Source organism: Chrysochloris asiatica, unplaced genomic scaffold, assembly GCF_000296735.1.
Source record: "Chrysochloris asiatica unplaced genomic scaffold, ChrAsi1.0 scaffold00290, whole genome shotgun sequence".
NCBI lineage: Eukaryota > Metazoa > Chordata > Mammalia > Afrosoricida > Chrysochloridae > Chrysochloris > Chrysochloris asiatica.
In genome coordinates, this window is record NW_006408808.1 from 430,496 (window position 1) to 445,476 (window position 14,981).

At 43.7% G+C, this 14,981-nt stretch overlaps 1 protein-coding gene across 8 annotated transcripts in view; it reads right to left on the minus strand.

Moving 5' to 3' along the window:
* Positions 1–360: 360 nt before the first annotated feature.
* The window catches only part of FOXP1 (forkhead box P1), a 519,679-nt gene continuing 505,058 nt past the window's right edge, over positions 361–14,981 (minus strand). For 6 of the 8 annotated variants that reach the window (XM_006874620.1, XM_006874625.1, XM_006874621.1 and 3 more), the window contains 4 exons: positions 14,786–14,907; positions 12,979–13,048; positions 6,940–7,106; positions 361–548 (listed from right to left, as the gene is read on the minus strand). In XM_006874620.1, coding sequence (XP_006874682.1) covers positions 404–548; positions 6,940–7,106; positions 12,979–13,048; positions 14,786–14,907 — 504 coding nt within the window. In that variant the 3' untranslated portion in view covers positions 361–403. Of the gene's footprint in view, positions 549–6,939; positions 7,107–12,978; positions 13,049–14,241; positions 14,412–14,785; positions 14,908–14,981 lie in introns of all 8 variants that reach the window. The other 2 variants (XM_006874624.1, XM_006874622.1) reach the window with 2 other exon arrangements.

A 14,981-nucleotide genomic window follows, 5' to 3' on the forward strand; every position in this document is an offset into this window, starting at 1 on the left:
TGGTCTGCAGCTTAGGTGTACATGCTCCGTCCGTGTCCCGGTGTCCAACATTGACAGGACTGCAGTTCAAGCCTGCTGCTAGAAGTGAATCAGTTTAACAAATTTACAACACTGATGTTGACTGTTAAAGAGAGGAAAATCCCAAGTACCAAACAAGTCCATCCAATGCACAGAGTACAAATTCCTTTTTTCAACAAAAAGTAGAAAAATCAAAAATACTCCCAAATGGGATTCTTGATGGCACTAAGAGTTAACACATTTCAGAGTTGTCAAAATGTAGTGAAAAATCCTCCAGACTGTACAACAAATGGAGAACGATTTCACTGTTAACTTTTGACGGGGTTTGTTTGTTTTGTTTTGTTTTTTTCCAAACTTCATTCTTGGGGTCAGCCTGCCCAGACCTTCACTCCATGTCCTCATTTACTGGTTCGTCTTCATAATCTCTGTCGTGGTCAAAATCTGGACTGTGGTTGGCTGTGGTCACTAAGGATAGAGGCCCTTCCGCTTCCTCTGGATCCAAGGGCTCTTCTTTGACATGTACAGGATGCCTGGAAGAAGAAGAGAAGGGTCAAGGAACTCCCCAACACAATGCAAGTCTGGGGGCTTCCGTGGGCAACATGGAACCCCACCTGCTAAAACTGGAAGGCCCAAGTCACAGTCACCTGCCGCAAGTGGCTACTTAAAGCCAAATTAATTAAAACGTAAAATCCGGCTTCCCAACGGCGCTAGCCACATTTCAGTTGCTCAGAGGCCTTACGTAAATATTGGCTAACCATAGGGGGCAGTGTAGAGACAACTTTTCCAATGTCAAGGCAAACTTCCATGGGGTGATGCTATTCGGGAAGAACTCAATGCCCAATGAAAGGAACTCTCTAGACAGAAGAGGCCTCTCTGGCATGGCGGTGCTTTTCACATTGGGTTGTGTTGCCTCTGAATGGTCTGGTGCCCCTGTTAACATGCAGCGTGATTCAGAGGCTCCGGGACCTGAGACTCTACACCTCTGTAACAAGCTCTCGGGTGATGCGGATGGTCCCAGATCCACACTCTGTGAGTACCCGACAAGAGGCCCAGTGGTGGCATCCTGGATGGATGAATTCAAATCTTCAGATAATTACAAGAAATGAGAGTCTGTAATGCAACAATGGTTTGTGGGGACCACTGAGTGAGGGAGGCTGGGCTAATCATGGCTTGCTGTGTGTTCTGCTTTGCTAGTTAGCATGCAGAACCTGTGAAAGAACTCTCCAGAGGACGACCCCAAGCGAGGTTCTATCATTAATCAACTTCAAGCAAACACAGCAAAGAGACACCATGATACATGCTTGAAACTCTAAATTAATGCATATTTTTACAAACTGTCAATAAGGCAAGAAAAGCCCTGCCAGGAAACACAAACGGAGAGGCAAAGGCGCGCTCCACACAACAGTATGATAAGAAAGCCGAGCCCCAATCAGAATAATAACGCTGTCAGCTGTAAACAAGGCCAAACATGAGGCCTGGCTGGTAGCGGCCGCCCGGCTGCTCAGGGCCTCCATGAGATCTGCCAACTTTCTCATTAGGGATCAGCACATGGTTCACTCAGAGGGGACTGCGGGGCGATCACACAAAACCTCTCTGATAACAATTGAGAAATGTTGTTTGTAAATCATATTTACAACCAGGCCTTTACAAAATACAAATTACTTTTTGTTGCAGGCCTTCTGATATGTGTAAGAACCATCCACGTTTAAAACAAAACAACTGGTCCCATCACTGGGGCAGGTGGCAGAAGGGTGTGCTTTTTAAAACTGACATTAGCAAGTATTAGTAATAAGAGGTGGTGCTTAGGATGGTTGGCTTCCTAAATAATTGATGGTGTCTGCAAACCCCAAGGGCCCCTTGAACCATTGAAAAACAAACACAGGAGTGCTGTGGACTGCCCTGTAAGACAGGAACCTTCAGAAAACCAACTGACTCTAAAATTAGCACACAGTGGAGAGAGTTTAGGGGACGTAGATGTCAGGATAAATAGATTTTAAAAAATAATCATGCCTGTATTCATAAAACAAAAAAAACAAAAAAAAAAAACAAAAAGCCCCAAACCAAAACCAACAACTATTAGCAAAACAGAAGGTAGCCAAGTTGCATTGCAGTACATTTTACATGTGGTTCTCCGATTATTTGTAAGGCTTTTACTGGTCCTATTTATCCGTGTTTCTGTAGTAAGACACAGGACTGGCTACATAATTTGTGGAGCCCCCTACTATGTGTACAAGGAGCTCTGGTAGCATAGTGGTTACGAGTCGGGCTGTGAACCGCAAGGTCAGCAGTTCGAAACTGCCAGCTGTTCCACGGGAGAGAGATGAGGCTTTCTACTCCCGTAAAGATTTACAGCCTCGGAAACCCTGTGCAGGGACCAACTCCACGGCACACAAGACATGAGAATGAAGGGCTCCCTGTTCAAGACTGCAACAGCAAAGCCTTAAACCAAGGCTGTTGGTTGTTGGTGCTGAGTTGAGTTTGAATTATAGCGACCCTGTATAGGTTTTTCCAAGGCGGTATATATTTACGGGCGCAGAAAGCTTCATCCTTCTCCCATGAAGTGGATGGTGAGCTCAAACCACCCACCTTGTGGTTCGCAGTCCAGTGCTTATCCTACAGAGCCACCGCACTCCCTAAATCAAGGGTGGGACTTTAATAACCATGGAACATACTTGTGTTTTGAGGTGCAGCCCTGGTAAGACAGCATACGTTCTTTGGGGAAGAACTGGGTATAATAATAATGAGTATTACGCCGTTCAAACCAGAAAACCCAATCAGTAGACCATTTGTGTGTGTGTGCTGATCCCCTTTTACTTGGTGCCATGTTTGTACATATTGTAAACACAGCAGGAATGTTGTTGAGGTTAGCTGGTGTTGAATCACTCTTTTTTATTTTGCTGCTTTTACAATGATGCTTTACATAGTTCTGCATGTGATTTCATGGTGTTGATCTAAGTTGTTGTTAGATGCCATTAAGCTGTTAGCGTTGGTTCTGACTCACAGTGACCCCATGAACCAAACCACCGCCCAGCCCTGCACCACCATCCTCACAGTTGTTGCTAAGTCTGAACGCACTGTGACAGCCACCGTGTTGAGGAACTTGCTCTTAATAATGGGTATTTTGTGGTTGTCATCCCCACTTTATTTATATAATACAGTGCTCATCTGTACCCATTAATCTTCCTACTTCTGTTGATTTACCTCTTTTGGATAAATTTTTGAGAATGGAATTGTTGGAGCAAAGGCCAAAACAGCTTTATGGTTCTTATGATTTATTGAGGTATTAATTTCTAAAGGGGCAATAACAATTTAGATTCAACCTCATGAGCACTTAGTATTATCCTTTAAACATAGTGCGTTGCTTACCGGGTATAATGTCAACTCAGGTTGTGTTCAGCTGCTCTTCTTGGATTACTGACAAAGGTGAACAATTGTTTGTAGTTTCATAGTTTCACTGGTGAAAATTCGTAGCTAGAAGATCAGCTTTATCATCACTGATCATACGGTTCTGTTGGTTGGTGGTTGCTGAGTAGGAATTGGTCTGGTTTACTTAGCCATGTATATTGAGATTTAAATGTGGCCTGGCAACATTTTCCCACTTTCCTTCTCTGTAACTATCTGATCTAGTAATCTTTTCACATAAACAAGCTCGAATTTGATGATCTAAGCTGAATGACATCTTTGGGACTAGATGTGGGAGGAAGACCATAAGAAACTGAACAGTCTTTAAAGACGGAGACAAAATTCATTAAGGTGGTTTACGACCCACCGAGACACAGGTTCTGATTTGGTTGTGTCTGGGGGGCTGGATCCCAGTATTAAATGACTAGCTCTGTTGTGACAGAAGTCCTGTAGATAAACACTGGACTGCTAACGGAAACGTTGGCGGTTCAAACCCACCAGCCGCTCCTTGGAAACGTATGTTGTTAAGTGCCGTCGAGTCGGTTCCGGCCCATAGCGACCCTGTACAGGGTTTAAGAGGCTGTAAATCTTTATGGGAGCAAGCAGAAAGCTTCATCTTTCTCTCGCGGAGCAGCTGGTAGTTTCGAACTACTGACCTTAAGGTTCACAGCGTGATTCGTAACCACTACGCTACCAGAGCTCTTCCGCCGACTCATGGTGACCCTGCAATAGGGTTTCCAAGCAGCAGCTGGTGGGTTTGAACTGACGACCTTGTGCTCCCAGGTCCAGTGCTCATTGCTACAGTATCACACACAGGGTCGATATGAGTCAGAACTGACTCAACGGCACCTAACAACAATACATTGTGTGAAAACTCTCAAAAAGCCGAGCAGGTCTCATTCTGAGACTTCGGATTTCATTTTTTTCTCTGGAGTTTTCCAATTTTAGGACGTTTCTTGGGTCTAACAGAGTTCCACCACCTCCTTTCCAAAGGAGTCTGAGCAAGAGTGGCTGAAGCCTCCGATGCTTCAGAGAATCCAACAGCTCAGAGGTTTTCCACACAAGATACATTTCAGATAAGATGCAAATTATGTGCGGTCCCACGCTGCAGGCACACTACCGTGTCTCTGCGCGTGTTGGAGGTGCGTGCCTTTCCTTGTGGACCATCACCCCGCTTCCCCCACCCCACCCCCGTTCTCTCCATCTCCCACTTCCAAACGGACTGCAGAACCACACATTTCCCTTCTCCTTACATCTCAGTAATTCCTTTGTTTAGCCACTCTGGGAACACAAGAGTTTTTAAATAAAGCTGACTAGTGTTTAAAGGCATTGTGATCTGGGGGTGTGCACAGCATGGCATATTTTCTTTGTAGCTCCTTGAGCTCCCATCAGGATAAAAGTGTAATGCCCCAGAGCTGTAATTATGTGACTACTTTCTAATGTTTCCAAAGAGAAAACTGAAATGTAGGGATATTGGAGAGTCACAAAAAGGCTAAGAATGAAGAGTTCTGTTTCAACAGCACATCTTAGCTGAGTTGCTTTCCTAACAAGGGCCTTTAAACCTTGCTGTAAAGTTTAAGGCTTGATTTATTCCAACAGACTGGAACAGTTAAAAAAAACAATTTGCATCATAGCTGGGTAATGCATATTGGACAAGAATGAAAAGTAGGTCATTATAGAATTCGCTTAATGGAAGTCTGAGGTCAGTACGAGTAACTGTCTGTGACACCGATAGCGGGCGCGCGGGCTTGCTGTTGACATATAATTACATTCGGCAAACAGCGTAAACTTGTGAGAGTTGGGCCACATACTGTCTGCGATTTTGATGTCTTTAAATAGGCTTTCGTGAGGAAATAGAAAGCAGCCGAAATCTAGGTTTCATTACAAAGTTTGATCCCGGCTGCAGAACATACTTTTGAGTAATATTGGGGTGAATTCAATGTTGTTCAACAAATACAGTCCAAGAGGCTTTATTTTGTACAGCAGAAGAATCATTAGCACCCGTCTATAACAGTTGCCCGAGAGGTTTTTAATCCTAATGTCTCTCTCTCTCTCTCTTTTCTCTTTCCTTTTTAAAAAAGGATCCTTTGTACTAAATAATAGGAATATACATCAACGAAACCTCTGAATTCTTACAGATTATGAGAAATATTATCTCTTCCATTTAATAACTTCAGACAGGTTTGCTCTAATGAGTATTTCTTGAAGAAGCTTATATGCCAATTTACATTTGCTCTGAACTTCCTCAGCATCTGAGTAAATACTGCTGTCATCACAGTGATTTAAAGATGAATATGAGTGTTCTAACAATCTCGTCAGAACCACCAGGATGCTTTACAAGGGATGAAATACGGGCAGCATCCGTGTGAAAGATAAACACATTCTTAAAATGTGAAGTAAATGCTAAGAGACTGTTCATAGAAATTAAAAATGATTCTTTCCATCTTTAAAGATCCTTTTCAAAGCACTTTGGGCATGAAATTCAAATGCAAGGAAATCAAATTTCAGATTCCCAGAACCCTTCAATTATACTGGCAGAGAGCATTTTTCTCTCTCTCTCTCTCTCTCTCGTTGTCATTAGATGCCAATTCATTTTGTTTCTAATTGCTACAGGTCATATTTTCCATTCCCATCACTCAAATTATCTTAAAATAGGACATCGGTCAGTAATTCAGAAAGAATGTGTAGACAAGGGGCCTATTCTAAGAACCAACAGAACTACAAATATTGAATTGGTTTCTTCCCTTTGAACGGGCAAGAGCTGGCGAGAAATGTGCCAAGCACCAGAGGCCCGGCCATTCCCTAGCATCCTCTGAGAGGACAACCATTTGGGATAATGCTTTCTCATTTTCCTCGATGACTGGAGATGATTTCTAGCCACACCAATTCCCTCCCATCACCCACCTGCAGGGAGATCCCAGTGGTGGCCCTTTTCTGACTTTGCTCAGCCCTGGTGCCGTTCACATTTAGACTGACCAGCCTTCCCCCGTCCCTTCATTCAGTTATACATGCGCTCATTATCCTGCCACTATAACGCTCCTATTAATTTTCCTTTAGATATTTTAAGAGCAATCTATAAATCACGCTGCCTTTCATTTATGCCATCGTTAACGCTTGGTAATAACATTGCAGCGCCCCACTTGCGGAGAAGCGAATCTCACAACCAAGTAAACAGCATCTCTCCTCCCTGCCACTCAATAGTACTGAGAGTCAAACAAACTATAGACTTTTTCACAGAGATGTAGATACATACTACCTTTAGGAGCAAACACGTGTCCCGTTTCAGTGCTGTGTGCACTTGTATGGCTGGAGTATGGGAAAGTTAGAGAGTCCTTTTATACGCTAACCGAGCCAAACAAACATTTGCAGAAGCACAAAACTTCTACGGGGATTCTAAGAAACCAGGAATTAGAATTAGTAAAGGTGTAAAAACTGCCAGGGAACGGCCTGTGTGTCTACCTCAAGCAGGGAGTCTGGGCCTGAAAGCAGAGATCCTCTGGAGGGGCAGTAAGTACTCACATGGCTTGCATAGGGGACCGGCCTGGACTACTGTCACTCTCGTTGCTGTTGGTATGTTCCATGACGCCGTTCAGTTCTTCCCGTATGGCATTGGCTAGGTTGCCCAGAGTGGGATTTCCCATGGAAGCGGTAGTGTATAGAGGTATACTGTTCTCAGCCATAGAAGCCTGCCATCAATCAAGAGAATATTGATGAAGACATATGGTTTGCATAGACATTATGGGTATAGGCAATAATCTCCACTTTAAGTGAATTGTAGTATGGTTGGCAAATACACGTGTGTACTGGTTGTATAGGAAGACTCGCAGTACATGTTCCAAGCTTGGTTTTGAAGAGCTAAGCTGGGGGGACCTGGAATGAGAAAGAACTCAGTTTGGCCCTTCTGGGCAGTCACATGGTTTAGGTGAGGCTATATAATATGAGATTTAAGTCTGGTGCCTTTTTTTTTTTTTTCCCCAAGAGGAACTGAATATTTCCAGATCAAAGTGAAATATAATGGGATTTTCATTTCTTTATCCATTCTGATGACTCTGCTATTGGATATTAGAGATTTGATCAGATTACTCTGGCGGCACAGCTGAAAACTTATAAGAACTTCCATAAACATTTACCTCTTAGATCCTATAGCAAAAGAAGTGATTATAGGCTCAGAATCAAGTTTTACCTTCCCCCCACCTCCTTTCTGTTTTAATGGGTTTTGAATCTGTTTAGTGTAGTTAGTGTTGATAACTGGTTGAAGGTCTCGCCATGCCATCTTTCAGACTCAGTCTAATGCCCTGAAATTTCAGGACTGAAGAAAGCGAGTCCCTGGCCAAAAGAAAGTCTAAAATCAGATTTATTTTTGGTCTTTCAGAATGTCCCTATTAAAGTTGACAAAGTCACTGTAAATGAATGTCAGCTATAAAGTGTGAAAATGGACTAAGGGAAGGAGAAAGACACCTTAAACTCGATGGTGGTGTATTATTCACTGCCAGTCCTAAATAGCTCTTGACTAAGTTGGCCACCCACTCTGAGATGCAGACAACAGTCCAATGTATCAGTGGATTCAAGATGCCACATTTGCTTCATTTGGGTAGCAATGATGACCCACCAGTGCCTTTTCATTTTGTGAAAGAGGACAGACTTTCAAAAACTGGCAGCTGTGATTAGAGCAAGATTTATCAAAACTGTCCTCTGGCAGACTACACTTTGCCTGGTTTTCCATCTAACGAGAAGAAAGTACAATCACAAGACAATCTGGCATGGCAACTTCAATTGGGCAGTCAGACAAGAGTCCAAAATATTCTAGAAATCCTGGCTCTGAAGTAAAAAACAAAAGCCCAAACTGAAGATTGAAAGGTTGCCCTGCTAGGCTGCAGGGATCTACCTGCTGTAACAAACAGGTGCAGTCTTTCTCATAGAAACAAAACCCGACGCCAGAAATGCCTTGTAGATAGAGCTCTACCAGTCCCGTGCTGGAAGATCTATGCATACTCGCCTAAAATGCAACACTGGGTAATGAACTAGTTCCAAGTCAGGCTGTCTGCTAGTCCACTAGTTTTCCTTCCTTTCAATTCTGAATTTGTGTATTTGCCTTCTTGTAACTAGTAGAAAAACAATTTAATTTCCAAATGTGGTGAGCTCATTTTGACAAACGGCAATTCTGAGCATTCCCAGTTTGTTAGATATTTGCATTAAATGGCACTCCACCCTTACCCGCTGGTGTGACGCTGTGACTTAATGCACCAGACTGTAGAGCAGTTTGAACTGCAAGGTCGGTGGTTCAAGCTCACCAGCCGCTCCTCGAAAACCCCATACAGGGTCGCTCGCTATGGGTCGGGATCGACTCGACAGCACTTCACAACCCTTGCCCCCCATCCCTTATAAATGAAATAAAGCCGTTTTCTTTCTCTTCTTCTGGCAGAACAAGGAACAAAAGCAGTGCTGAAATTACTGTATGTGTACACTGCCACTGGCCAAGCATCTGAACTGCCTGTATTTGAGAGAACACCGTGGTCCGGCCTTTCCCAGTCATGAAGTTCTGCTAGGATGATCACAAGCTGAGCTCTCACAAGGTAAGAATGTGGGCAAAAATGGGACCACCTCTAGCTAGTCTGGTATTCTAGGAGGTTCCCAAGATAAAAACTGAGCTACAAGTCAACACCAGTAACAAAACCGGAGATGGAAAGACAAACTCTGAAACATGCATAAGAATAGGCCCTTGTCAACATGCTTCATTGCTCAAAGAGCTGAAATCCAGCTGGAAGATGCAGGGTGAATTTCACCATAGGTAGCTGACCATGTGTATTGTTGTTAAGTGCCGTCGAGTTGGTTCCGACCCATAGCGACTCTGTACAGGGTTTCCGAGGGTGTAAATCTTTCTCCTACGGAGCGGCTGGTAGTTTCGAACCTCTGACCTTAAGGTTCGCAGCCCGATTCGTAACCACTACGCTACCATGTGTATAGTCCCAGGCAAACCAGGATAAGCAGCTGCCTGTACAATTGTCTTGATTCTCAAAGTGTTCTAGGTCTAAGTCATTTCTGATAGGGACAGAATCACAAAACGTGGCCTGAGGCTCTTCAGTCACAGTGGTGGACAATATGTAGGAAAATTCCATTCATCTTGAATAAAATGATTGGAATTTTTCCAGGAGCATTTTGAAGACCCCTTATATTAACACTGATCCATAAAGATTTGTTGTTAAGTGCTGACGAGTTGGTTCCAGCAAGTCTTATCTTCTTCCGGCGGCAGAGCAGATAACAGACCTTGGTTTGAAGTCCAGTGGTCATACTACACCCACTGGAGAAGTTATACCCTCTAATACATGGGGAGTCGCCCTGAGTTCGATCTGGCTCGACAGCAGCAGGCTTGGTTTTCAGGTTTTACACACTAACCAGAGAGCTGTCACCGTCGAGTTAATGCCTACCTGATGTAGAGGAGTCCTAAGCTCCAGAGTGGGCACAGAGTGGTTCTTAACATTGTAGATGATGTTCACTCAGAGGCAGTAAATAGCTTTTATAATGGACTAAATTATAGAAATGTCATGTGGTGCTGTGGGTTAATGCGCTGGACTGCAAAGTTGGTTTGAACCGCAAGATCAGCAGTTCGAGCTCATCAGTCACTCCACAGAAACCCTGTCTATACAGGATGGCTATGGGTTGGAACCGACTGGACAGCATTCGTAACATTATATAAATAGTCCTGTAACGTCTTAGAGCGGAGTCGTAAGGTAGTGTAGTGGTCACAACCCAGGCTTCTAAACTCAAGGTCAGCAGTTAGAAACTATCACAGCCATTCTGCGGGACAAAGTTGAGGCTTTCTGCTCCTGTAAGGATTTACGGTCTCAGAAACCATATGTAGGCTCACTGTAAGTGCAAACCAACTCCCCGGCACACTACCACCACTGAGTTGGTTCCGACTCATACAGCGTCGTGAGGTCAGCAGTTCAAACTCACCAGCTGCTTTTCAAGAGATAGCTGAGGCTTTCTGCTCCCCGTAAAGATTCAGCGAAGCCCTGTATAGGATCGCTATGAGTCACAACTAACTCGATGCCAGTGGTCTGTGAACATTATGAGGCTTCCTGTCAAACTGGATCCTTTGACATAATGAAAAGCAGGTGCTTAAGTTACCGGGCAGAGTCTGTAAGTACCACGGCTCCCAGAGCGTTAGCCACGTCGAGGTCTTCTGGGGGGATGGGCAGTCTATAAATATGAAGCTTTACAGTTACCCTTAGTTACTCACTTTTTTAGAACATAATGCAATCTGTCCCAAGTCCCATGTTTTATTTCTGTAGTAGATTCTGCTGTCCTATTTTATATGTTGTATATCATCCATTATGTTGCTCTAGGATTTTTTTTTTTTTTTTAATAAGGAGATTGTTCCACTATTATTTTTACTTGTCTTGAAAAATGGGTGATCATGGGAAGGAAGGTCTGCTGGCAGAATGTTTAATGTGCTCACAGCAAGATGTCTTAGGGTATTGTCGACTGACGCAGGGTTCAAATTCTCTGTGGTCATAAAATGTTCTTGAAAAACTGCTGGATAAAAGCTCTAGGAAATGAGAAAGGGTGTAGAGCTGTAAGCACTGGACCTCAGAAGGTTGGCGGCTCAAACTCACCAGCTCCTCGGAAACCGGACATAGGGTCACTGTGAGTTGGAAGTGAGTCCACAGCACTGGAGCTCACTAACAGAAATCAGTCACATTACTAAGAGGATAGAGGAACCGTGTCTTGGCTTTTTTTCCCTTCTTCTCACTTTCCTCTTTTCCTCCTCATGAATGTAAAATGTGCTTATAATCTTAATACTATTCCAGATAGATGAGCCTTTAAATTCACACTTCACAAGACTCCAGGGAAAGTAAGTTACTAATGAGCAGTATTTACCGTGGCGGCATCTAAGCTTGCTTTCATTTGCTTTTCTAAAGTTACTGTGTCAACTACAGTAATTAAAAGAAACACAGAAACTTGTTTGTCCGATTAGATCCGAATCAGGCTAAAAATAAATAAATGATGACTGGAATGGTACATTCGGTGAACTTCACCTCAGAATGGTAACTGCTCAAAAGGCTTTATCATCCATTGCGGGGAGCCTAGAGTCTCCACCAAATGATCCCATCGGGGAGAGAATTTCGTGAGGGACAGAGTAAGTGCTTAATTAATACCAGAGCCCTGGGTTCATGAATACACAAAACCAGGCCGCGCTCTCCTCATCCTACCCTAGTCCCACACAGCAGTGTTCTGTGATTTTTTTTTTTTTTTCAAGGCCCTGTAAAGGGCCTTTCAAATACTTTCCCCTTATTTGCCACTTCAACCCACTGTGCCTCCAATGAAATTTCAATATTTACATTTCAATATTTACATTTATGTACTACAGCTGTCTGGAGCCACAAAGAACTAGTTTGGGAATAATACTGCCCCCTACATGGCCTAGAGTAAGGAGCTCTGGGAGCGGAGTGGTTACCAATCAGGCTGCGAACCACACGGTTAACAGTTTGAAACTACCAGCTGTTCCACGGTAGACAGATTTATAGCCATGGAAACCCTGTACAGGGTCGCTGTGCGTCGGAAACAACTCCACATAACAAGAAGTATGGAATTACAAATGACCAAGTTTTGGATTGTGAAGAGTTTGTTGTTGAAAGTGCCATCGAGTCGGTTCCGAGCCACAGTGACCCTGTGAGGAGCGGTTAGTGAGCTTGAATTGCCAACCTTGTAGTCCAGCGCTTTAGCCCACAGCGCCGCACACCAGTCTTCTGAGGCTCCCCTGGGTGAGTGTGAACCGCTAGCCTTTAGGCAAGTTGTTAGGAATGTAACCGTGTAAGCCACCTAGGGACTTAGAAGATGCCATTTACATGCTTAACAGTAACTAGTAGAGCATGCTAGATGCCAGGCCTGCTAACTCCTCCTTGGGAGGTAACTCACTCCCCCTGCTCCATGCCAGTGTCTTCATTCCCCAGTAATGTTGATTATGTAACGAATGCGTGGTGTGTGTCAAGAGGAAACAAACATTCTGTGTGCTGATTATGTAATCTTGAGCAATCTGCTCAAAACCGAAAGGTTGTTCTGAAACACCTCTATCTGCTAAACCAAAACAGTTGACTTTTCTGAGGCGGACCAAACCCAGATCCACCAAACAAAAGGGAGATGTGAAAATGGGCTTTTAAAAGAAGAAGAAATAGAAAGCTCTGCTTTCTCTTTAAACCCATGAACAATAGAAGGTCATGTGACACATTAATAGCCGTGCTAGAGTAATTACACTTGTGGTATTTTTGCCTCAAGTGAAATTCTGAAATAAGAGGATGGAAATTATGATACTGCTGATAAATATTAATAAGTGAACTTTTAATTTTTTTGCCACAATATTCAAAATGCTAAGCATCCTGTAATGCTGAAGCAGCCCGATGTGTTTGCCTCCAGGGAGTACGATGCTTTGTGCACTTAAGAAAAAAGTTTAACGGAATTAAAATTTAATATCTAATTAGAGCGAGGCTAATATATTTTGAAATGAGTGGGGGAAGACACGCGCCTCTGTTGCATATTCGGAATGGCCATTAATCTTACCTGTAAAGCGGCATTTAGAGGTGTGCAGTAGGCGTGGCTGCTCTGCATGTTTTTAATAAGGGAAGGGTTACTGCATAAGAAGAGAAAGATAAAAATTCAAAGTTAAACACAATCAACTCCTGAGCTCTTAGCTAACTTTTCTTTCAAAGCTTGCTGGTATCCTACCTTCTGAATCAGAAATTTGCACCCCACCCTGCCCGCCCCCACCCCCCACTGACTAACCCAAAGAAAAGCATCTCTATACTGCCTTATAGGGTTGGGATGTGCTTATTAGCACCTCTAGGAATAGACCTTGCCACTGGAGGTAAGCGGGGCGTACAATTCTGGCTCACAGCAGGCTGGGGCACTGAATTTGTATCCTGAGAAACTTTCAGAGTTGCTCTAATGCAGAAAGAGAAGCAGCAAGCCTGGGGTACTGTGAGGGGGAGGGGAGGAGGACCACGAGACTGATCCGCAGGGTTTCCTGGGAGTCCGCGGGAAGAATCTGGGCTCTTAGGCAACTTCATGATTCAAGCCCTCGAAGGGCTACGCGGGAGGGAGAGCAGGCTGGCAGCGGAGGAAGACCTTGGAGGCCCCTCGGTGGGTGAGATGGCGAGGGACATTCTTAGGTAACACAGAAGGCTGCGCTTCAGTCCTTCTTATAGAATCAAGTACGGGAGGGGTATGAGGAATATTTGATGCTGTCTCCGGTAACTAACTAAATGAAGGCAACATACTGTCTAGACCAGAAAGAGACTAATCATAGAGGAGACACACAAGGAAGGAGTGGCTTCCAGTAGGAAATTACCTCCACTTATTGGTGGCCTTTACAGGAAGTGCAACACACGGTTATTAATTTCTTTCCTAGCGTTGAAGCATTTTAATCATCCCTTTCATTACACTTACATTATTATGCTGAGTGAGCAAATAAGACGAAATTAACCCCACTAAATGCACATTCTAACTTCATTTAGAGATTCCTTTTCACTTGGGGGAATTATGGGTCACGCAAAAGTGTTGAGTTTTAGGGAACCTGTAAGCTGCTCAATCGAGATACCACCAATAGTTTGCATTAAAGACGTCAAAAAAGCATTACTCAAGGCACTGGTTTTCCAAAGAGAAACGAGAGAATTACAGGTACAAATCACACAGTTGAGTTCCATTGCAGAAAGCCGTGGCACTGCTAAGTGGTGAGATAGATGCAAAACCACATGGGATGAGTCAACCATGCAAAGCCAAAGCAACAGCAGAAACAAAAAAACAAAAGCAAGTAAAGGCTCTTACTGTGTTACAAGCTCGTCAAAGTTTTCATCGGGGCAGTATTTGCGAGGACGGCCTCGTTGAATATGGCGGCCACGTTTAAACTCTTCATCATCAACTGTCCAAAAGGACCCAAACTCATCCTCTACTCTGATAAAGCACTTATGCAGTGAGAGGTTGGTGCGAATGGCACCCTGGGATAGGAGCAGCAGCAAAGGAGATGAAGTGGCAACAAAAGGAGACGGGGTTGGGGGCAGAACAGACATCCAATACAGGGAACAGGAAAAAGAAAATAAAATGCAATAAGCATAAGCAATGGTTTGTGAGGGTTAATATGCATTGCCACCTAAAAGCTACTAGCATGTGATGCAACACAGACCAGCAAGCAGGGCAGGGGGACTGGTGGGCATACAAAACAAGAGGGATGAAATGCTTTTTTGCTTCCCTTAATTGAGACAACGTGAAACCAGTTCGTTGGTCTAACACCATCTAGCAGCCAAAAGCCTCTATGTTATACTTGTTAGCACAATTCAAGCTAGGCTAAGAAGTTCAAACATGGTGGACGTACCCACTGATCTTTTGTGGCCTTCGTTTTTGGAATTCTACTTCATCCACTGTCCATACTGCCCCTTTAACGTTTTCTACTCGCACAAAACACTTGTGAAGGCTAAGATTATGACGCACTGCATTCTGCAGCAAGTATAAAAGAGAAAACATTATATTTTCTATAAGGAAAGTCTCCACAAACAGCAGTCAATTCAGCC